The sequence below is a fragment of the Leptosomus discolor genome, chromosome 8 (genome assembly GCF_034619465.1).
Source record: "Leptosomus discolor isolate bLepDis1 chromosome 8, bLepDis1.hap2, whole genome shotgun sequence".
Classification (NCBI taxonomy): domain Eukaryota; kingdom Metazoa; phylum Chordata; class Aves; order Leptosomiformes; family Leptosomidae; genus Leptosomus; species Leptosomus discolor.
In genome coordinates, this window is record NC_141398.1 from 39137267 (window position 1) to 39162536 (window position 25270).

At 39.5% G+C, this 25270-nt stretch overlaps 1 protein-coding gene across 1 annotated transcript; it reads left to right on the top strand.

Moving 5' to 3' along the window:
• Positions 1 to 717: 717 nt before the first annotated feature.
• RSPRY1 (ring finger and SPRY domain containing 1) lies at positions 718 to 23837 on the top strand. The gene is made up of 14 exons (XM_009951509.2): positions 718 to 1064; positions 5086 to 5138; positions 6611 to 6723; positions 9529 to 9655; positions 11079 to 11137; positions 11500 to 11566; positions 12301 to 12432; positions 13708 to 13823; positions 14536 to 14679; positions 17473 to 17584; positions 18540 to 18642; positions 20132 to 20284; positions 22397 to 22501; positions 23359 to 23837. Exons 1-14 carry the CDS (start codon positions 718 to 720, stop codon positions 23453 to 23455), a joined length of 1728 nt encoding a protein of 575 aa, XP_009949811.2. The 3' UTR covers positions 23456 to 23837.
• The last annotated feature ends 1433 nt before the right edge of the window (positions 23838 to 25270 follow it).

The window sequence follows — 25270 nt, forward strand, 5'->3', positions numbered from 1 at the left end:
TGGATCGGTACTTGGTGCTTCTTTGGGTGAGAATCCAGTTGATGTAGGCGTGTTCCAGAAAGACATGTTTACGCACAGATGGACTAAACCATTCACTGTTAAATCTATTGTTTGTTGAGATAGGCCATAACTGTAAGATCAGTTATTTACGATTTTGGCTATTTTGTAGAGTCTGTATGGAAATGATACTGAATATTCCTGATGTGAAATGAGATTTTTAAATATACAGCCTTTAGTTGAATGGCCTAAGCAGCATATCTCTATGAAGGGTAAAGAACAAATGAATCTGTGCTAGATTAAAGGACAAAGTTGTTCCTCTGCATCCAAAACCTTGGAAGAAATGGGAAATAATAGGTACTGTAGAAAGGAATGGTGTGTGGGCGAGAGCTACTTACCCAGTGAACTTCCTCCTCTTCCTTCCTTTCCCCTTCCCTGCAACAGACTTCAGGTACAAACCTTATGTTTCCTAGGTGCTTTATCCACCAAAACTGATTCTGTTTACTAAAACAGGAATTCTGTTATTCATTGGAAGTAACACTGACTCTTGTTTTGGGTTTGCTTTTTCAGACCTCCTTCCTGATGACCAATGTGTATTTTAACCAATTATATTGGAAACTAAGTCTCCAACTTCGCATTCATTCCAGCTCCTAGCAACACTTATAATGCAAAAAAACCACAATTCAGGATTACACAAACATTACTCTTAAAACTTTCTAGATGATTGTAGTTGCTTTTGTTGTGTTCTATGCTAGCAGAAGCCTTTTTCAAGGTTTACTGTTGACTCTAGAGCACCGCGTTCCCCATTTACTGGGAGCCTTGGGGGCTAGCAATATGGGAAACTCATGTGTTTGCCGTGATGACAGCGGAGCAGAAGACAATGTGGAATCTCAGAGTCGGCAGACGGAGAACAGTAGAGTACATGTACCTGAAGCAAGAAGCCACCCAAGGGACCCTGTCCGTCCACCCAGGAGGGGTCGAGGGCCTCATGAACCAAGAAGGAAAAAACAGAATGTGGATGGGCTAGTACTTGACACACTGGCTGTAATTCGGACGTTAGTAGATAAGTAAGTACCTCTTCAAGGAATAATTCAACATGAATGAAAATGTTCTTTTCTTCTCTCAAACTGTGGCTCCATCCTCCCGCCGATCTACACCTGACCCTCCCTGAAGCAGCCATGTGTTTCCCTCTGGAGGCTTAGGAGAGGAGCACCTTTCCTAGGCAATAGAAGTAGCTCCTGAGTGCCCAGGTACAGACTTTTCCAGGAGCTGAGGAGCTTTCTCACAGTACGGGCCTACACCCAGGTGGGATGAGGAGTGCACTCAGTAAGTCTTACGTGGAATAGATACGCAGTTTAGGAAGCAATGAGCACTCCAGAGTTTGGGAACTTCTGTCCTAAAAATTGGTTGTTGGGCAAGTTTTCTGTTTTCAGGCTGTATTTACTTCATTAGAAATTGTTAAGCAAAACTGAGAGCTTTGATCTTTGTTAGCTTATATAAACAGACTGAGGTTTTCTTTCCAGTTAAGTCTGACTACTTTTTAAAGACCGCATGTTGTGACTGTTCAACTCATGATCCTGGTGTTGCATTCCTCACATGCTCAAATCATCCATTAAGGGTGTGGGGGATATTTATGGATTCATCCTTTTTTTTTTTTTTGGTTTTGCATTGCTTTCTACAAAGCTTTAAAAGGACCTTAAAAGTGATGGGTTAAGTTAGCTCAATACCTTTTGGGTTAGATGCAGGCTAGGAATTGGGAAGGCCAAAATGGAAGGAAAAATGCTATTCTAGCTTCACAGCTGGGGCTTGAGTTTAAGGTGGATGAGGCTCAGGATGGGTGAGCCTTGATTCTTATACCTGCAACGTTACTCTGGAATGTGCCTGCAGAGGAGGAGTTTGCCTTCCTGCTGTAAAATGCTTAACTGGAAATACCAGGACGCAGTTTTTTCCTGAACATTTAAATCGAAGGGGTTTTTTTTTAACAGGTTTTATTTTGTGGTCTGACTTCAAATCATTAAGTTAAAATCATGGCAGATGTTTTTTAAAGTCTTTCCCTAATCTCGCATGCCTTCCGCTTTCCCAAGTTCAGCTCAAGATGTTTCATAGTGCTTTTGTGCATAGTTGATCCTGTTCCTGTGGTTTTGTAATCTTGTAAGCACTTTCCGATGCTACTGAGGGACAATAAGCATAGTTATTTCACTGATCCTGGAGTCCCATCTCTGACAAATTCCTGAAGCAAATGTGTTTTATGTTGTTGTTTTTATACAGACTCCAGTGAAATACTTCTCTTAGACTCACATGATCACATAGGTTGGATGGGACCTCTTGAAGTTCATCTACATCCAGCTTAAAACCCAGGTCTAGCGGGAGCAGGAGCCTCAGGGTTTTATCCAGTCCAGTGTTGAATAGCTTCAGAATATAGACATTCTCCACCTCTTTGGGTCCCTGTTCCAGTGTTTGACCACCCCCATGGTTTAAGTAAATATTTTTAAAAGTTGAAATTCCCCATGTTCCAGCAAAGCCCCGTTGCCTCTTGTCCTGTTGCTGTGCACCTCTGAGAAGAGCCTGACTCTGTCCTCTCTGCTCTTTCCCATTATATGGTTGCAGACAGTAGTTGGACTTCTCCTTTCCACTTACCTCCCCCTTAAGGATGAACAAAGCTATTTCTCTTACCTTCTGCTTCTGTGTCATGTTCTGCAGCCCTCGACTGTCTTGCAAGCCCTCTGCTAGACATGTTCTCGTGTAGCAATGTCTGTTTTGTCCTGGGGAGCCCAGAAGTGGGCTGTACTGGTATACTGGTTTCCCTTGTTTCTTAAGACCATTGTTAAGACGCAGACGGTTTTATAACACAGCTACAAATTACAAGTTCTTGCAGAGAAGACAAAGACCTGTGGCTATGAATAATGGAGGGGTCTGTTCATGAGGCAAACTACATAAATCTGTCTGAAAAAAGTTTAAGGAGCCTTTCTGCTGGACTTGAAGCTAATGATAGCCCTTTTTAGATTAATAGCAATGCTCACTTGAAGGAAAAAAAAATGTCTGGAAATCTTGGGTTTCAGTGTAAGTGAGAGACTGTAGGAATAAGTATGTTCCATTATCACCTGTTTCTCCTAGAGCCTTATTTTTCAGTTTTGAAAATACCACAACTGAAGGAAACGGTAGGGAAGCTGACAAATCTCTTTTCATGTTAAAAAATGTGCAAGAATAAAGTCAAACTAAAATGAAACCATATAAGTAACAGCAGGTTGGAAATACGGGCTTCAGTGTGACAGTACAGCCTTAAAGAACAAAAGACAGCAGTCTACAGAATGGAAGGCAAAACCCTTTTTCTGATAATTTTTTTTTCAAACCCTCTATTAAAAGTTAATACATGGGGACACTGAGATGAATTATAAATTAAGTTGTTATACTGTGATCTGCAATGAACAGTTGCCTCCCCTGTTTGCTATTTGTTTGGGTTTTCTTGTTTTGTTTTATCAAATTGCAAAGTTTGGACCTACATGATATCTGACAATTGCTTTTTTCTTCTCATATCTAGAGATAATCTCCTTTCTAGAAGGAAAGGAGTTAAGTTTCCTTTCCTAGCCTCAGAAGGTTAAGTACTAATTTTGGAGTTTATATGAAGTGCTGCTTTGCAAATTAAGATATTAGCAAAATGACTGGTTTGTTTCCAAATGAGGAAGGTGTGTGCTGGAGGGATGTTTGAAAATTAAGTGATTAAAATGGTAAATCAGTGGGACAAGACTTTCCTTTGCTCTGGGCTGGTACTGCTGACACCTGCTACCCATAACAGAATCAGAAGTCTTGCTGATAAAAATTTCATCCCTTATCATAGCCTTTACTTGTACTTATGGTGGAGTTCTTTGGGCTTTTCTTTTAACTGAGTCTTTACATCCTTTCTCTTGAGGTGATTCTGTTTGCAGTATCTCTTTCCTGCTGGGGACATTAGTTTTGAGAAGAAAGGCAAAGAGATGCTTGGAGGGAAAAAATCCACACTATTTGTTTCAAATGTTATGACAATCTAAAAATGGATTAAACTTCAGCATTTTCTTGTGGAAATACTTAAGAATGTGTTTATTTTTTTTAATAAGAAAGCATGTATTTACATCATATTTTCAGTCGAAACTGAGGGGTTTTTTCCTTCATCTTTTATAATTAGTCCCTCCAAAGTAGGTAATTTTATTAGCTGCATGATTAGTCTGTGTTGAAATGTTTGAAAATTCATCTGTACTTTGCATTTCCAAATCAGTTTCAGAGCTGTGGGATAGAAATTGAGTGTGGAACCATTTGAAGCCTGGCATTAGTTCGTAGTGCCCAAGTAGCACTGAATAAAGCATTTAGAATGTGCTGCCACATAAGCTCTTTCTGGACCTGGAGGTGCTTACTAAATAGGACTTTGAGATCTTGCTTTTTAGGTACTTTCAACAGTACTGCCTACTCAATACATAACCTGGACTCATACAAACCTGGACTGCTTGTCCTTGCACCAGCAAACCAGACTGAGGAACTGATCTAACTCAACTTTTTGTTTTTCATGTTGGGAAGGGGATTGGGTTAAATATCTCTGTTAAACTGCGTTAACTATTTCTTACAGCTCTTATTAATGAGTTTAAAGTCTATGATGCTGTTAGGTGGCTTGCCTTTCAGTTTTGTGTTTTGTGGTTTTTTTATTATTTGTATATTTAGCAGAGAATTTTTTGGGGGGGGGGATCATGTTTAAGTTGTGTCCCTTGTGTCTTTGTTCACTTCGTGACCTCTAACATATGGTCTCTAGTTGTATACTCTGAGGAACACTGCTAATGAATAGCATTAAGCCTAAGCATTATGTTCAGCTTTTAGGCATGCAGATACAGATCACCATTTCATTTATCAACTATTGTAGATATGCAGATGTTGACTTTGAGCCAGAGAAGGGCTCAAATCCCATCTGTTTCAGATCTGAAAATGGCATTAGCAGTGTGCAGCCTGTGTAACTTCCTTTTGTTAAATACATACTGGATTTGTTTTCTGTCTGTGTATTATCATTTTATTCAGTGTATTATGTTGATGATTATGCATAAATTTTGACCTATGTAATATCTCTTTCAGTGACCAGGAGCCTCCTTATTCAATGATCACGTTGCATGAAATGGCAGAAACAGGTATCAAGGCGCTGTGTTGGGCATTTCAGTTGTGACTCCAAAGCAAAAACAAACAAACACCAAACCCCCCTTTTCTTTGAGAAGAAAGATACCTACTAGCTGTATGTTTTACAACTTGCTGTAGCTCTAGGGATGTGGGATCCAAAACACAGTTCTGCCCTTCAGAAGTCTCACTGAGCTCATTGCATTTGCCTGAGTTTTTTTGAACTCTGTTAAACTTCCTCCATGAACTCTCCAGAAGCAGCCAACGGATGGGCACAAACACACTGCAATGGCATTAAACTGTAAGCCATGAAGAATGTCTCTTTGCAGTAAGGCAGAAACAACCCATATATGTATGTAGACATGGTTTAAACCCACATGCTGTAGTGTTGGCCAAGTGTACATACTTTCTATTTTGGGTTTTGCTGTCCTTAGACCTCTGCTTTATTGATGTAGTTCCAACCCTGTCCCTGAGTACTCCTGCAAGGTGAACCACGTTTGGGCAAGGGCTATTTTATCTATGTTGCAGTAGGAGAAATTCTCCCAGCTCAAGACCTCCACTAAGTTTCTGGTTAGGTGAATTTTTGTCTCTTAGTAGAGATGTTACTGGTCTTAGGAAATTTATTTCTGTATCAAAATTAATTAATCAACTCTATTAGATATTATAGCAATTCAGTAAAATGTTTTTCAGGAGAACGTGCTAACAAAATTCAAACCGCAATGTGTTACTTACATTTACTTGTCATTGTTAAAGGGAGCACTAAGTCTCTTCAGCCTCACTCGCTTGTGTGCAGATAGCAGACTCTGTCTTTATTTTAACTTCTAAGGGAACTACTTTCTTGGAAACCCAAATCTGTTTACTTTATTAGTAGTTTAACATTTTGTATGTGCATTGTCGTTTACTTGCAAGTAGAAGCCCCTGTCTACACATTCAACAGCAAGAGCTGTTCCTTATGACAGCAAATTTTCTTTAGAGCCCCAGGCATGGGGCAACTAATGCAGTTCCTCTGAGGCCCATGTTGCTTGAGGGAACTCAAGAAGAGTGCTCTGATGCTCACTAGAAGAAATATTTCTTCAGTGTCACTGCGAATGCAGCATTTAACACATGGAGTTGACATTGCATACCAAACTCTTGAGTATCACACTGGAACAAAATGCTCGACCATACTGGTCGTGAGTGTTCCTTCCTAAGACTGGTGGGAACTAAAGGATGCTCTGGCCTGGGCAAGCCTGTTCCCCAAACAACAGAGGTGTTCACTGTTACCTGTGCTGCTGTAAACTTTTCCTCCTTGAATCTAAACTTCTAAAGTACTGCAAACTAAGACATTGATGTAAGAAGTAAAGTGGCTTTTGGTTTTTTCCTCTTTCCTAGTGTCTGTAAAGTCACTAGGTAATCTTGAGGATTTTTCAATTTATGCTTATGGACATATTTGAACACTTTGGAATTGCAGTGTTAATTCTGAGCGTTATTTCTGTTTTGTGGTTGACAGATGAGGGCTGGTTGGAAGTTGTCCAATCTTTAATTAGAGTTATTCCATTAGAAGACCCCCTGGGACCAGCTGTTATAACGCTACTGCTTGATGAATGCCCACTGCCAACAAAAGTGAGTCTAAAGCACATGTATTTATCTGTGGCTGAACTTCAGTTATTCATGGTTGTCACACCCATGATAGCTTCTGGGTGGGTTTCAACAGTGATGCAGGACACTGTTAGTTGTTCAGAAAATGGGTGTAACTTGCAACTTTGAGTAATTTGTACTGACTTGGTATCTAATTGCTACTTAATGCTAGAAGCACCAGGGGGGGTGAGTGTTGGACGTTGGACACGACACGATGGACACGGACAGGTGGATGACACAGACACACGACACGACCAGGGAGGGGGAAGATAAATCTGGTCCATGGGGAAGAACAAGAGGCCATTCGTCTTTAGCTGCCTTTCTTGCTGTCCTCTCCTGCCATGTGGCAGATGCATGCTGTGCGGTGAGGGTGTGCAGGTGCTGCCAAAGCAGTGCGAATTCTGCTGCTTTGTTCTCAAGTTCTGAAAGCTGTGCATTTACCAGTCGCTATTGAATTTGTTCCTGCCCTGCACGTAAGGAATGCAACACAAGTGGGGGTGTTGGGTTAAACAAGTAACTTTTTTTTACTAAATATCTAGATACAGTTTTGGTAAATTTGAATACTTTTTTTTTTTTTACTGACTACTAATCTGCTTTTTGGGTGGAGACCTGAGGTGTTCACACCGTGTTGGCACGGGTGTTTCAGTGAGAGCCTCGAGTGCGTCAGGATGCTAACCACTGTTGAATCCCTTTAAATGTGATGATTGTAGAGTACTTAACTGTCTTCAAATGCTTGCCATGATCTCATTTCATCAGAAATTGATGGTTACATCATTGCAGCTTTCATTTATCAATCTACTTCTTATGCTGAAAATTTTAGCTTTCAATTTTGCATTGTTAGGGATATAAAAAGCTGGTGGCTTTTTGTTTTACGTAAATGCAGGTGTGCCTTGAGAGCTAGTCAGGCTCTCTACCTCAGTGGTTTTTTTCCTCTAAGTTGTTGTTTAAAGTCATGTGAAACTTTTGAACAAGTTAAATGTTGTATGATGGCTGTTACATAGACTGCAAAATGGTTTTGAAAACAAAGCTATAACTAGAAATGTTGCCTGCTTTGAAAAAGAAATTGGGAAATGGAGACCACTGTGCCCCTTCTGAAGAGCGATTTTGTATTTTTTGTTCGCCTATACAATGTACTTAGCAATCAAATGATTTGTTTTTCAAAAGCCACATGACTTTTAAGTACTTCAATCTTAAGAAGTTAGCTATGAAATAGTTGACCTTAACAAGACAAAAGGAATAAGGTGCCTATTTCTGGGGTGCACAGGATTTTTTTCCTGTGCAGTCTCCTTATGGCACAGGGAGCTGCAGTTACGGGATCTGCTGGTCCTTACATGCAGCCTAGTAAAGCGTTTACTGCTGTTCATTTTCTTTCTATTCAGGACAAATTTTAAGTTTTTGATCTTAAGAGTTCTGAGTTGGTGCTGTACTTCTGCGACAGCTGGAGAACAGCAGCAGGCTGTATTTCATTTTCTGTTATTGTAGGCTATAAAGTCCATAAAGTTAAAATGACAGTGCAGTAAACCATTTATTCTATAAAGTCTTTATTTAACTCAAAATACTTGATCTCTGTGACAGTTCTAATAATGACTAAAAGTAGTATTGGAGTATGTCAAGAGTCTAATTTTAGTGAGGCTTTTCCATTCCAAGTCTGTGGCTCAGTCATCCTTTCTTCCTCTATTCTTTCCATTTAGCATCAGTCCTGTTCATTGGTTCTGGTTTTGTGGCTTTTCTTATGGGAACGTAACTGCTTTTCAGTGTGATCTCTGCACAAACCTCAGACTCTAGTGCAGTAAACTGATTTGAGTGTGGCTCAGAACACAATTCAAAAAAAAACCAAACACAAAAAAAAACCAAACAAACAAAAACCCCACAAACAAAACCCCCATGTATTTGACTTGAGCAATACTAATTTTTTATTCCAAATGGCCTGCTGATGACTTCAATATGAGGAGTTGTTCTGTTATAATTAGATCCTAGCCTGAGATTATGCAGTTTCAATCAGAATGAGCTGAAACTTTCATGAAGTCTTGGAAAGTTGAGGGGCATTTGGAACTTTGCAGGGTAGGGTTGTCCCTGTGGAATAACTTGTTCTCGCTCTAGATTAACCCCTAACTACTCTGAACATGGGGGCTATGCTCTAGATCTATCTTGAATTTTATCCGTACTATACTGCCTGAATGAAGCAAGTCAAAGCATGGCATTTTAGATTTATTATCCTCATTGGTTACTTCCTAAGTTATTGTGACTCCAGAAAGCCTTTTACACTCTCAAGAATATCACTAATGACATCCTGTAAAGCTGACAGCATCCTAAATTTATGATGGGGATGTGGCTCTGGTTTTGGGCATGTCTCTTTAGTCCTGAATTCTAAAGTCTAAAACAGCCCTTCTTTTGGAAAGGGTGTGAGTTTTAGGACACTGGAAATACATTCAATGGCAGTAGTGCCATATGTGCTGACTGGTATTGTTTGCTTTTGTCTACTATTGTAATTTCTCTTGCTTTAGGTAGCTCGGTTGTCTCTGTCCAGGAGTGTCCTGAGTTGTTGATCACAACAATGACCAACAATATGGTGGTGATTTTAAAGTTACAGCTCTTGGGGATGTTGAACTCTCCTTCCCACCTGTTCTGTATTCTCTTCTTACCTTGGAAGATAACCATCCCATGCTGTCTGGAATATGATGCTGACTTTAGTAATATAGTGTAAAAATACCTTGTGCTCCTATATTGAGTTGAGGGGAAACTGTATCTATCGGTAATGTTGAAGAGACTTTCGATTTTTTTCTTTTTCAGGATGCATTACAAAAGTTAACTGAAATATTAAACTTAAGTGGAGCTGCTGCTTGCCAGGATGCTTGTCACCCTGCCAAACACCGGAATACAACTGCAGTACTGGGCTGCTTAGCAGAGAAGTTAGCAGGTAAAGCCGTGGGATTCTTCTGAAAGCTTGCATTTAGCTTGCTGAAGCAGCTTCTGCTTTAGCACCCACAATGCAGCCTGGTTCAGAAATGTTTTCTTAGGGCTGAATAATGCTCTACATCGAGGAGAGACCTTGTGTGAGAGAATCTACTGCTTGATTAACATGTTGAACACTCACTGGCTTGGGTCCGAATGAGCCATTCACAATCTCAGATACTTAAAAAGGTCAAATCCTTCTGATGTGTGGCGAGTGACTGTGGATCAATGTTTGTTTATGGTATGTTACCTTAGTGCTGGTAATCAGTCTTTCCTGTAGACCTACTTTGGCCGTGTCTGAATTACTGAGAGCACACAGTTCTTTGGCCAGTGAGTAGGAGTATCAAATGAGTAGGCTTGGAGGAACAAAAAAGAAAGATGCTTTTTCTGTTAAACATGTATAGTTCTGATATAGTTAGCTGAAAAGATTCTCTCTTCTGTGTAACTTAAAAGAAAATGGCTGCGATTCTATTTTAAGGTGACTTTTTGTATAGAACCCTGTCACTTCTGGTACCCTCCTGGAAACTGATGATTAAGTTTCCTTCCTGCTGATCATCAGTTTTGATCTAGTTTTTTGCTCCTTTTCTGAAAGCGGACAGAAAAATGGGGGAAAAGTGATTGTCCAGCATCACCTAATAGTTATTAAAAAATAATTTCAGTATTTCTGTCAAAAAAAAAAAGTAAAGAACAAGGGCAGGAAGCATTTTTGTACTATCTAATACCTCTGCCCTGTTATATGAAGTCAAAATGAGATCCTGTATGTACTTTTGTCTTGGTGGACGTGGATTTCATTGTATCAGCTCAGGCAGTAAATCTGTTGATGCTGTGTTGGAACCATTGCAATTTGTTGGAGTTCGTAGATGCCAGAGTGCGATTCCCTTGTATATCTCTCTCTTGATTAAGCAGACAAGACAGTATTTCAGGGCTTTTTTTTTAATTGGCTGCTTGCTATGGTGCTGCTGCAAATTATATAATTAACCATCAAGCAGGCTATATTAGATGCTCAGGTTTGCTTATTTTGGGCTACTGATAAATGGAGCTGGTCTTTATACTTTGAAAGTAACGGGGAGCCAGTCTCTTTTTGAAAGTAATGAGCATGGAAATGCTAAGTAGAGGCTGGTGGAGTCTTACACCAAAGTCTCAGAAGTGTGGCTGGAATGCCGTGCCCATTTATAGCAGGTAAACTGACTATGTTTGTAATTTGCCAGTAACTGTGTAATTATTAAATGTGTAGCAAATATTTGGGAACAATGGTAATTGTTTTATAGTTCTGCTTTGCTGCGAAGTTCTTAGATGTTCTTATTTGTTGCCTCGTGTTTAAATGATCTGTATGATGATGAGTGTATGGTAGTTCCCATGGATGGATTTAATCTTTAATATTTGTGTAGGTCCTGCAAGCATAGGCTTACTCAGCCCAGGCATATTGGAATATTTACTTCACAGCTTGGTAAGTGTCTTCAATCTTTTTGTATGTGCCCATACCTAGCAATTATAATGCAATTTATTTATTTTTTTTTATTATTGTGAAAAGTTAGGGGTCATGTTTGGTAGAGACTGGTAATCTATGTTTATAGAAAGCTGAGATTCCAGAGAGTCTGTGGGATCTCCATCCCTGGAGATAATTAGAAGTGAATAGGACAAGGCACTGAGCAGCCTGATCTACTTGAACTAGCTCTCTACAGGAGGGTGGATCGGATGAGCTTTGGAGGTCCTTTTCAACTTAAAGCATTCTGTGACAGACTAACAAATTTTTCCTGTCCATCTGTGCTGGGTATTTATTAAATAACTTTTCTTACTGCCCATGTTTAGAACTTCCAGTCCCATCCAACAGTGATGCTTTTTGCACTAATAGCACTGGAGAAGTTTGCACAAACGAGTGAGTATTAGCCTGATACGGCTCTTAACAGTCATACTATGGCTTCTACGGCATGATAAGCACTTGCTTCATCTGATAACACTTGTGAGCATGAGAGGCTGCATTGGTGGAAACACAAATGTAGAAGAGAAATGTTTGTCCATTTACAAGCAAGAAGAAATATTTATTGCTTTAGTGATGTCCCTCTACCCCTCAAAACACTTGAGATATTTGCTGAAACTCAGTGCAGTCCTTCCCAGTTAGAAATTGCTGTAGAAGGACTTATGACATGAGGCCTTTGTGGATCTGTATTAGAGATGGAGAACAGCTATGATTGGTGGTTTGCAGGCAGGAAAAAATATTTATTCCTTTAATGACAGCCCCACCCACAAACCCTTAAGAGATTTGCTGAAACTCAGTCCTTCTCAGCTTAGAAGTTGCTACGTAAAGACATATGACATGAGGGCTTTGTTACATGAAGAGAAATATATCTATTAAGATGGAGAACAGCCGTGACCTGATAGCCTCTTGATGATGCAGCTCTGTGCTGAGAAGTGGTATGTCTGAGCATGCTGTCATATATGACATACCTATGCTAATGTCACATCTGCTTGGGGAAAGAATTTCATGCTGTCTGTAAATCTGAGGTTTGAAGGTGTGTGTAGGGTTCTGCTGCATTGGTAGAATGTTACTATTTTTAAGTAAACTTATCCCTAGTTTATAGCAATTTTTTTTTTTTTGCTCTTAAATTGCAGGTGAAAATAAAATGACAGTTTCTGAATCGTGCATTAGTGACCAACTGATCTTGCTAGAGAAATGGACAGATAATCCGGACTATTTAAAACGCCAGGTTGGATTCTGTGCCCAGTGGAGTTTAGACAATCTGTGTAGGTATAACAAAGGGATGGATTAATTTAATATTAATCACTTTTCCAAAGAGATGGAGGACTACTCTGTGTTTTGTTTGTATAAGCGCTTATTATAAATATACCTGACAGCATTTGTAATTGCTGTCCTTCGGGGGAGGTGGGGGGCAAATCAATCCAGTGTAATTGCATAGAAAGGAAATTTTGGCAAGGAAGATGTTTGTGAAAGGAAGTGGTTTGTACTCAGCAAGTTGGAGCTGCAATGAAAATTCTTTGCACTGTATTTCCTGTAACCCATGCTTCAGCAGACGTGCTGAGTAGCTGAATAGTGCAGCTCTGTCTCTGTGGAACAGCTGGATTACGGACATATCCTGGTGACAGACACTACTGTGATTATACCCCAGCAGTGCACAGTCTCAAAGCAGTAAAGACTTTTTAAAGAAAAGATACTATCTTGTGATCAAAAGTGAAGAGTGTTTGATAAAGCATTTTACTAGGTTTGTCCTTTTAGATGACTGAAAATCATCAAATTTGCTTGTTTAGTTGTGATTTCAAGGGTGCAACAGCTCTAAGGACCTTGTAGTTTCTAATGCCTTTTAGATAAATCCGAGGAAAAGGTCTTGTTGGGCTTTATGGGGCTTTAGCCAGCTTATGGAAGACCAATGTCAGCTGTGTTTAGTAAACACCTGTGTAAGTGTTGTAGCAAGTTTAGGATATATGAAGGGTCCTAGGATAAGATCTCTGATCTCTAAATTAACACTCATGTGTCAGCAGTTTGACACCTGGCAAGAGAAATGCTTCTGATCCTTCCGTGTGAAAAGGGAATGCTTGGAGAAAGAGCTACTTTGGCTCCATTCAAGTTCATCACCTATGTGAAAATGAGAGGGTGAAAAACTTTTAAATCCTTGTGTTCCCCTTCCCCTTCTTCCCCATCCCCAAAATCTTTTCCACTGTGATGAATCAGAAGAACTCTGCCCAGCTGAATATACAAATACAATGGTAAACCCTGAAACAGTGTCATCTTGGTATGAACTTGGATGCCTTACACTTGCCTGTGGGTTTCCTGGAAGTCGTAATTAGATTGTAAGAGCTCTAGTCAGAGGTATAGCTCGTGCTCTCATGTTTAGAGCCTATTTACACAAAGTGTATTGGAAGTGATGCTGTTTTCATGCAGGGAAAATGTCAATATTTCATCCGGTTATGTCAAAAATTAACTGGATCCTAAAGAGATTGCCACTGTGTGAAACGTTTAAAAGTTTTGCTGCAGCAGTGATTAAAACTAGTTTTATTTTGCAGTTTTAAAAGAAGGCAGGCAGTTTACATATGAGAAGGTTGACTTGACCAACATTAGGGCTATGCTGAACAGTAACGATGTCAGTGAATACCTGAAGATCTCACCACATGGATTAGAGGTAGGATATCATTTCACAATTTCAACCTAAAACCTGCCTTTTTCTTCAGACTCCTTTTTATCTATTTTTGTTTGCTGCTTGCTCCTGTGATTTCCTAGAATGAGTAAAATCTCTGCCAGCTTTGTATAGAAAACTTGCTTTGTCAGAGGGTTGTAACATTGCTATACTGATCTCAATTGTAGAAATATTCACACTAAAGTAACCCCTCTATCTGTGCCCCAAAACTTCAGAGAAGTGAGGAAGATGCTTGAGTCGGATGGCTTTTCGCTCACTGGTTCACAAAGTGTAATTCCTATTATCTGCCATATGGTTTCTTCTTTTTCTCTGTTACTTTTTCTAAAAACTTGTTTGACTACTTACAGATGGATTTTCATGAATTACCCTTGAATACCTCTCTGTCCTGCATACTAGGAGTCAGCTAACAACCAGTGGCTTGGGTCTTCCTGTCTTGGTTGTCTTAGTCTTTAAATTGACTTGGTTTACTTTCTACTTTTTTTTTTTTCCTGTGGCTTACCACTGAACAATTTTCAGTCTTGCCTAGTTGCTAGTTTGTGTGACAATCACTGCTATAAAGCCAGGGCACTTTCTGTCTGAAATGCCTCTAAAATTATGTTGGTGTATTCTTATATGCAAGAAACTTGATCCAGGAAAGAAAAGGGCTTGTTTGAATGCTAATTTTGTAGAAACTTGATTTTTGGTTTGGTTTTGGTAGGCTCGATGTGATGCCTCATCCTTTGAAAGTGTTAGATGTACGTTCTGTGTCGATTCTGGAGTTTGGTACTATGAAGTTACAGTCATTACCTCAGGAGTGATGCAGATAGGATGGGCTACCAAAGACAGCAAGTTTCTCAATCATGTGAGTACATGTGATGATGTAACTTCAGTATTTTTCTACTTACAACACCAATAGAAATAGCTCTGGTTATTCTGTGGTAGTAACTGAGCACTTTCATGTTTCCTCAATTTTTCTGTACTTTCATGAAGCTAATTTTTGCGGAATTTAGTGGTATGAGAAAAAGCTGTATTGTCATTGCTACAGACTTGATACTGCTCACACAAATCACGCATAGCTGCTAGCAGTGACAGCTTGTTATCTACTTGCTGTTGTCTGGAAGCTACGTGAAGTTATTTCTTATTTATTGTGGCTTAGTTTCTTCCTCGAAGTTCTTTAGATAACAGCAGTGGTTACTGCCTGTTTTTGAAGTAAATGATTACTAGGAACTAGCAGATTATCATGCGCTCACTTTTACATAACTCACCAAGCAGCCGTTTGATTACCCTCTGTAACATACTTTCCCATTAGATTAACTGTCACAGGGGAAATAATTGTTTCAATTGATTCTGGGATAGCATGGTATCACTGGATTTGCTGGTAGCATCAATATAGTATGGTTTGGGTATGTGACAGCTTCTTTTTAATTAATAAAATAAGGATTACAAAAAGATTAAAACTCTCCTTTCTTGCCTTTATTCTGATAATACCAAATAAGGACACTGTCTTATTTTATAGCTTGTTTTGCTCTCCTCCTTATCCACCTAACTTAATGTCTTATTCTCAAGTATTCCTCTTCCTACTTTTAAAATTATGTGTTTACTAGCGTTAAAGCAAAATGTGCTATGTGCACGTGAAGTCCAAACCTATAGTTAAAGAATAATCTTGAACATTAGTAGATATGTAACTAGGACTTTTCTTCTTAAATCTTTGTGGTAACTCTGTATGGCTGTCAGACTCAATATGCTGTAGCATAATTTGCTTCAGTATTTCCGTAATACTAAGAAAGTGTAATGATTACTACCCAAAGAACTTGGCTGCTTCAGCTTAGAGAGGACTGCATATTATCAGCCTTCCAGACTTCCATTCAAGTTCATCGAAGTGCAAGCTAGAATTTTAGCACAGAAGGCATGTGTGGCCTAGTCTGCTGCCACTGACCAGAGTAGAAATACAGTGCTGGGATTTCAAGCTGACACTTCTACTGGCTGAGCTTGAATGAGAAATGTACCTGTAGCCCTTCTTTATTGTTGTAATTGCGTGGCTTTCTGTTCCTACTTGGAATTTAATTTAGGAGAAGGATTATGTATCTATTTAATGTAGAGATAAGCAGTTAAAACTGCTCATTTCTGATTATTATAGAAAAAGTCATTCTACAGCTGAGTCAAATGCAGAAGCTAATATGAAGATAGGCCAAATAAATACATGTAAGTAAATATTGATGGTGGGGAGTATGAGCAAAGTGCATCAAGGAGATGAAGCAAACCCCACTAGTGGCCAGAAACCCAACAGGAATGGGAGAGCAGCTTTTCTGACCATTTCACTTAAGTCTTTCTGTGAGTTCAGTGACCTTGCTCAACTTCTTCTAATTATTCACGTAAACAGCATTGTCCTCTGCTGGTGTGTAACATGCATATTTCTCTACATCACATCCAAAGTCCAGTCCCAAATTTCTAAGCTGGAATTGCAAGTGTGATTTAAATTTAAAAAACAAACAAACAAAAACCCCACAAACAAAACCAGAAACGCACAACCAAACAAAAAACCATACAGACCTGTCGTGAGCACAGGCATTGTAGACATTGACTGTAATGGAAACTGTTTGAAATAAAAAACCATGTGTCTGCCTTTAGACTAAGAGGCTTAAAAGATTTTTCCCCACTTACTGTTAAGGAGCTTGGTGTATATGCATTTTTCTGTCTGTGCTTCCTGTACAAGGTATGAAAATAGGAGGTGTTGCCTTTCTGAGCAGGATGATAGTTCTGTTGCTACAAATGTGTTGCTGGTGGCTAAATGCTACTGTTAAGTTCATCGGGTGTCTGCCTGAAATATGAGGATATTGTCTTCTGGGTATGTCACAAACACAGTCATCAGAGTAGCCCTATGCTCTTTATTTGCAGCATGTGTAACAAAAAGACTAGTCCTAAATATGATATTAAACACCCATTAGCTGGGCTTAGCTTTAATTTGGGATATCAGGGGCTTGTGTAATCAGACCCTGTGTAGTATTTGCGCTCCAGACAAACCATGCTGAGCACGAGAAAGTTACGTTCCATAATGCTTTGGGGTTTCATGTTTGGGCTCTCCTACATGACAGATTCTTCTCCTGCTCTGAAACTTTTTAAGTTTTGCATTTGTCCTGGTCCTTGGGACTATCACTTGATAACCTTTTCACAAATTGAGGGAGACTGGCACTGGAAGGGTAACAAATTCAGTGAGGGAACTATGGGTTTGTTCTCTTTGTGTACTGTATGTTCTGGTGGCACTCGGATATCTTGTGGGGGAAGTATTACAAGTCTGGTGCTGGGACTTCAAGGCAAGAGAGTGGTTAGACTTCTGTGTTGACTTTTTAAGATGCAGTTAGCTATTTGGGTATGCCTTCTGATTTTTAAAATATTTTAATAGACAGGAGTGATTTGAGCTTACAGAGAATGAAAACCACTTTGGAGACAATATCCCCTTCTCCCCCCTCCTCACACCAGAAAATTCCTTTTGATCTGAAAATGAAACTAAGACTAGTTTGAAAAAAAATTGTCTTCACGGGGGTGGAAGAAACCCTTCCTGCTCTTGGATGAATGGTTTGGTTGAATAAAAATAAGCTTTAGCCCTTCTGCGTGAGGAATGGCCTCAGACTGAAATGGTTTGCTCTTTTTTCTAAAGGAAGGCTATGGCATCGGGGACGACGAATACTCCTGTGCATACGATGGCTGCCGGCAGCTGATCTGGTATAATGCCAGAAGTAAACCACATTCCCATCCCTGTTGGAAGGAAGGTATTCAGTCCATCTCCTGCTGTTCATCCTAACTGAGTTTCTGCACAGGACTCTTTCCTCTTGCAGGTGTCTAGAAAACTGTTAGTAGGTGCGAACGCAGCAGTTGCTGTCTAATCCTGATGATGCTAAAGGTTTAATAATTATTGTGCCTTTGCTAGTATTTGCAGTTGTTTAAATGCACAAAGTGGGCACCGTGCTCTTGTTCCATAGTTGGTGTAAAGAGAATCTTGTTGGGTAAATGCCTTTTCATAGGCAGAGTACAAATCATAGCATCAACTAATGTTGCTGGACACTTTATCGTAAGACTTTTTCTTGGATGTTCGTAGTCCTATGAACAGGGTTGAAATGTTCCTTTCTGGATTGAAAGAGTTATCTTAGAGAAGTGGGAAAAAAACCTGTCTAATTTAGAGGTCAAGGTTAAGGGGGAGTGGCACAGTCTTGCTTACTTTAAATTCTTGGATAACTACTTGGACAGCAAAATCCTGTTCTTGATCTCTTTGAAACCTTGGTAGGAATCGGTGCATGCCATGCTTGTGTAGACTGTGCTGCCTTCTCTTATCTTAAAAATTTTTATTAAAAATAAGCATATACACAAGCATATTAGAAACTCAGACTTTAACAAGTAGGTATTCTGAGGATAGCTTCAATGGGTGTAAAATAGCCAAGGAGAGACAAAGTGCAGCTTTTTTCTGGCTTTGGCAAATACTCTGCAATGCTTCCAAAACTATGTAGTATTAATGCTCTAGCAGACTAAAAATAATTAAATTTTTTTTTCACTATTTTGTCCTGATTTTTTTCATTAGTTATTATCTGTATCAGTATTTCTTCCTTTAGGCTGTTACAAATAGTTCCTTTGAGTCAACCTATAGTGAGATATGTGATACTTAAATGCCAACAGCTGAAACAGTTATTAACAGAAGTGAAATCTTTAAATTATCTTTGTTTTGCATTTAAGGAGACACAATAGGATTTCTACTAGACTTGCAAGAAAAGCAAATGATCTTCTATTTAAATGGAAACCATCTTCCTGCTGAGAAGCAAGTATTTTCGTCTGCTGTGTAAGTATATGCTCATTTGGAAAGACAGTGACCTATATGGATAATTGTTTTAATTATATGAAGTGTTTCCCATTTGAGATGTAAATTTGTATTTGCCTACCTGAAGCCATCATTAAGCAGGTTTCCCAATTGAAAGTTGCTTAGAAATCAGTGAGAAGGATATAATTTTACAGGTGGATTTCAGGGTCCAAAATAAGTACTTTGGACCTTCCAAAGGTCAGTTTAACTCTGTTGTCTACTGTCAAACTAGCGGAGCATTGAAATAGAGTGAGGTTGTAGCAAAGATGAACAAATTTTTAGTTTGGATTTTTTGAACTTTTCGAAAAATAAAGTCTCAGTCCTGTAAATGCTGAAGACTGTGTAGTAACTTGCTGCTGTTCACTGGGGCCAGTTCCTATAGTAGCATATTGCATATTCATGGAATGATGTCTCTTGGTAGCATTACAGAAAGGTGTTAGGCTTATTTTGCCAGCTCTGTTAAAATTAACACATGGCTAATTCATCTGACTGTCATGGAGAAGTTCAGGCCTTTAGTTCTGGAAAGAGAAGCTGGTGCGATACTTGAGAGAAGCTATGCAGTTTAATTAAACATTACAGTACTTTGTAAACGAATACTACTGTGCTAATAATTTTATGCATATTTTCTCCTCAAAATAAAGTTAAAGATGCAAGCAAAATAGCAGTTCAGTTTAAAGTGTTGCAGAATATCTTGTCTATTCAGCTTGCAGTACTCTGTTCATGTGGAGGATGTCATTTATATACTCAACAGTTCTCTTACTTGGTTAGAATTTGGGGTATTGGTCAACTTGCGCCCTTTCAGGAAATAAAACTGAACGAGGTGATAGTTGTGGTGTTTTTACAAAGTTGTTGTGCAGAAGACAGCTGTCCTGAGGTAATCCTGCAAGGGCAAGCAGAAGCAGATGGGCATTGTGTGAAGAGAGCTCAGACCTGGATTCATCCTGCACGTGTCCCATACCACAAATGTACAAGAGTTGCAAGTTCCCCAGATTTGTGTCTGCTCAACTAAAGCAGCAGGAGCAGTGGATGTGGAGGTGTCCCTTGCAGCTGGTGCTGCTCCTCACAGCTCTGCTAACCAGCAGTTGTGTGGAAGAAAAATACTTTTTTTCTGGTGCTGAAGGAGATATCCGAGCCGATTGGCGTAAAGAGGATCAGGTTGTAGCCTGTTTAGATGTATGTATCTGCTCTTAGTCTGTGTGACTAATCCTAGTGGTAGAGTAGGCAGCTTTTATTGGCTGGTGAATTCAGATCAACCCTGATAGTAAATTCAGAAGTTGAGAACTAAATGAGGGAAGTATGTGCAACTGAAACTGGATGTGTTGGAGGCTTTTCTCCCAATTAGCAGTAGAACTCTTCTATTTAAGGAACTTGTCTCTTTGTTTCATGGTATATTTTTGTCTGGTAATAGTAATGTGTCTGGAGAGCTCTGTTACTGTTCAGGTAAAAATGTCTGTTGTTCATCACATTGCAGATCTGGCTTTTTTGCTGCAGCTAGTTTCATGTCCTATCAACAATGCGAGTTCAACTTTGGGGCAAAACCTTTCAAGTACCCGCCACCAATGAAGTTCAGTACCTTTAATGATTATGCCTTTCTGACAGCAGAAGAGAAAATCATTTTGCCCAGGTAATCCTCCTGTCTAGTTTGAGTGTGTCTGCATACGAAAAACTAAAATGTTTCACTTTGGCATTGCATAGTCTTATGTTGTATTTAGCAAAGTTATATTTTATGGGGTCGTTGCTCTGTAGGTCTCTTTCAGAAAAGGATTAGACCATGGGCTGCAGTGCAACTCAAGGAGGACAGGAGGAGATATACACCTAAAATCCATTCAATTAAAATAACTTATTGTAATATTAAGCTAAATTAAAATTAACTAGTGCTGCATAGTAAACCGTTTTCAGTAGAAGTGCCTCCTGCTGTCTAAGAATTGATGGGTTGGTTGAGGAGGTATAGTCTTAATTAAAAAAAAAAATGTCATATTTAAAATTGACCTAATTTGTGGTGTTGGCAGCATGGAGGTACTGAATGATTGTGAGACTTGAAGTTGTCCTTCTCTTCTGATCCAGATGAAAATTTCCCCATTTGTGAATGATAGTACTGACAAAGGTTATTCAAATATAAATCAAGCCAGATAGAAATGGATTTGGATACATTTTTCCTTAACTTGCCAAATTTTTGGCAGGAATGAAAACTGATAGCTTTTCTGGTTTAGGTAATTAGTAATGAAATAACTTACTGAAACACAAATGGTAACAGTATACAGTGTAATCTGGGATATAGTGTACCCCAGATTTGCAGCTTTGTTTAGAGATGGCCCTCAAGTGCTACTGGTGTATGTGGTTGAAATTATCTTTTGTTGCATCTAGTTAAGTGGGGTGGGGGCTGTTGGAGGTGAGTACACCTGGCTGTAATAAAATTCAGAGACTTGTTTTGAATCATCTAGCTGTTCAATCAAATGTACTTGAGGTACTTAAGTATCTTAGCGTTTGAAAAGAAAACAAAAAAAAACTTGTATCTGAGTCACATGGTGGCCAAGTTTGAGCCTTGTGAACTGTGTTTATGCAGGGACAATCAAATGCAACTTGCAAGACAGTTTTGTACTTGCAGACAGCCAGAATAACTTACACCTGCCTGTGGCTGCAGATGCTTTAAGGGAGAGTCTGATTTAATCCCTTAAGATGATCTGTTAGTTGTCATTCTTGGTCAGCCCCCTTTTCAAATTAAGTGTTCTTCTGTCTTCTTAGTGTCATGCACTAGACGAGGGGTTTTGCAGTTTTTAGCTGATGATCATATGTGATTGTTACTGATGTCATTCTGGCAACGTTTAAGCATTAGCTGTGAGAGCTGTTATTTGATTGTGCCAAAAGGTGTAGAGGGAAACTGGAGGAGACTGTTTCTTGTTGGTGTCTGACTGGAGAAACTTGGCCTCCTGTGTTAGAGCTGATGTGATGGCACTGAAAGGCTCCATTCAAGGTTGGACACTGTAGCTCTTTGTAAACAAAGATCATCCCTGCCCTACAGCCTGAACTGTTTGGAAATAAGCCAATCTTAAATCAAAAGATAGCTTTGATCTTAAAAGTGATATGGAAAAAAAGGCAGGGGCCTGACTGGACCCTAACTATCCATCACAGAACTTAAGGTAAGCTTCTGTGGAGTTGTGCTGAATTTAATGCATCTAGTGTGGGGCATAGTCTGGGCTAGACGTGTCCCTCTGCCATTCAACAGTTTTGCTGTGTGGTGTATGTGTTCCAAATCTGAGATGTCTTATTTCATCAAATGTGGGATGATTTTTATCCTTTTACTCCCCCTTGTGGCAGTTGCCATACTGGGCTGTTGATTTTATTTTCAATTTCTATTCTTTTAAACTGTGTTATAGCATTATAGCACTTCTGAATTTTGTTGGTACATGTGTCTGTGGTGTTTGGGTTTTTTTCTTAACTCTTGAAAGTACACAGATACTAAAGAAGAAATTTTAAGTGTTCAGCTGTGGGAGCTAGAAGAATTGTAATCTAGCTCCCTCTTTGTCCCTTTCTGACAGACCAGAATAGTGAGTTGAAGACTGTTTTGAACATCTCTGGGTGTGTTAAGCCTTTTTTTTGTGGGAAGTTACATCAATGTTTATCAGCAGTAGTGCTGAGTAGCACAATACTTAGTTTAGTTGTGCAATACTCAGAATAGTTATGAATCCATTGTTTTGAGTCCAACTAATCTGTGCACGGGATGTCCTCTCTTCTTCAGACACAGGCGCCTGGCTTTGTTAAAGCAAGTGAGTATCCGAGAGAACTGCTGCACACTTTGCTGTGATGAGGTAGCAGACACAGAGCTCAGGCCATGTGGACACAGGTAAAAACCTTAAAACGAACCCAAAACCAAAGAAACAGGAAAATGTGTGTATTTGAGTTTAGGTGAGACCAGATGCAGTCATTGCTTATCTTGATTGACTCCCCAGCATAAAGGAAATAACCCCTCCTTTTAAAGATGTGACAGAGGTTAAGCGTAGTATTCCCACTGTTCCCCTTGCCCTAGACTTGAGCAGATTTAATCCCTAATTGTGTATGTGTTTGGGGTTGGGGGAGTACTGTGGCTACCAAGTCTTAATTGCCTGATCTCAGACGTTTTACTGATGAGTACTTGTTTAGTACTGGTGCTGTGAAATCCAGATCACTTGTGGAGAGCAGAAAATTAATTTTATCCTCAAATACTCATTAAATGTTCAACAAATACATTGTCTCAAGTCACAAAGTCATCTAAAATCTAAAAATGGGACAGCAGTATAAGTCATACCATAAGCAGCCTACTAGGAATTTAATCCAGTTAAATCCAGTTCCTTAGTGTTTTTAGAGCACTCATGGAAGCAGTCCTGCCACAGGTCTTCTGGATGGACGCTGCAGAGGTAGAAAGAGAAGACGCGCCCAGTGCACTTCAACAAGTGGAGGCAGCTTCACTCAGAGCACTGGGGCTTCTGTTCTCCAGACCAGAGAAGTGTTAGTATTACCAAAAGCGGGCACGAGCAGTTTCAGATCTGTGAGATGCTGAGCAGCAGGAGCTTCTCTGTGGATCCCCAACACCTGACTTGCAATTCCTAATCTCCACCTTTGCTGTGTTTCTAGCTGACTAAGTGCTTGGATTTTTTTTTTTTGTTTGCATTTACAGCATAAAAAAACCACAGACTTTAACTGATTTATTTTCATCTCCTTCAGTGACCTGTGCATGGAGTGTGCCTTGCAACTGGAGACCTGCCCTTTGTGTCGACAGGAAATACAAACCCGAGTCAGACAGATCTCTCATATTTCATGACACATGTGGAGAAATACCACAGACTTGTTTTTAATGAACTCCAACCGATACTGAAAGGGGAAAGCATCTCTAACCAATCTCTGCGCACATAGAACCATAGTCGTGGCCAGATTTCATGCTAAACTGTAATCTGTTTATCTTAAAAATGAAATCTTTAATAAACTATTTCAGGTTGCCAGCGATGGGGACTGGTTTCAACAGTAAGGGAAGCTGGTAGGTCAGCGCACTATGGCTACTGGTTCCTCCAAGCAAGACCATAGGAGAGTGTCTCTCTTCCTCCCCCTTCTTGCCTGTCGCAAGTACTGAAAAAATGTGCACTGGAAGTACACGTACAATGCATTTTAGAAAAGAAGAGAAAAGAAATATCTCCTAAAACAGGGCCATTCCGTCTCATGCTCAAAAGTCTCTATTTTTGGCAGAAGTCAGTACTAAAAAACAGAATGCCAGTGTTTTCCTGTTTAATGTAGCCTCCTGCTGGTCAGAGACTCTGTTTTCCGACAGTGGATATTAAACTGGTCAAAGACTTAATCTGTACATAGACTTGAGTTGAAAAGACAGTGTGGAGACTGAGAAGCTCACATGTTTTAATAACTTGGTGATTCCAAAGAATGTTCTGATTTGTTTTTACACGTTAAAAGATCGGTGGTATTTTCAAGTACATAATGTTTCTGATGCTTTTAACTTCAGTACCCACATTTTTTTGTGCGGATATAATTTTCAGGAGGTGTTCTTAACTAATTATAACGCTGGACTGGAATTAATTTGATATTCTGGGAATTTTTTAAGGTATCATTGAACATATTTTTTAATTAGTGTTGGTTTTGAAAGTTATGTTCACTTTGGAAATATTGAGCTATCTTAAAAGATTGGAGGAGAATGTTGGGCCAGATTATTTAAAAAAAAAAAGTTATTTAGATAGCAAGTTTGGTCTTATTCTGTAACTCTTTAAAAATGCACCTTGCTTGCCATGTGTCAGTCCTGCTCTGAGCAGGTTTGGGGCCACACTTGATATTTTTGATAGGGATCATACAGTGGGACTCTCTGCTCCAGTTTACACATTTGTGACGTTTGTATGTTAAGGATGCATTTCAGCAGGCAGCTTTTGACTGTTTTACTAGGTTTCTGCAAGGAGTCAGGGTTCACATCTGGTGTCAGTGAAGTAGCAGAAAAATCAGTGGAGTTAAGCTTATTTTGCACCAACTGAGGTCTCTTCCAAGACTCGTACTTTTTTAAATTCTCTGGCTATATAGTAGAACTTTACTAATTCACGTGCAATTACACCAAAACCATCCCACTTCTTGGCAGTGATTCAACAGCAGAGGCTGCTGTAGTGAATTCTCATTCTGTGAGGTATCGTATTTTTTAAATTGTTTATTGTTTTTATTTTACTATCAAGTATTAACAAAGCAGAGCTGAGGCTGCTTCTTCCTCCTGAGCACTCCTGCTTCCTACTGACCTAAACAGGAGCTGAGAGCTCTGCAAACAGGTCCCAGAATCAAGCTCTAGCAACTCCTTTCACCTTCTGCCTTTGCTAATTCAAGGGTGCTGAATTTCATCCAGAGAGGGGGGCTGGGGGGTGTAGGAAAAAAAGTGCCTCCATGGAACCTCTGGAGTACAATGTGTGAATTAGAAAAGTTCTGTCCATCACCTTCTTGTTGACTTTTTTCCAAATATAGACTGAATCCAGAAATGGAGCGCTGGTTAGTTTCTCTGCTAAAATGTGAATTCTCTTCCGCCTTGGATGCCTGTTTTGATTAAAGTCAGACTGGCAAGTCTGTGCCACAGGGACCTCATTTCCTCACTGGCTGTCCTTTA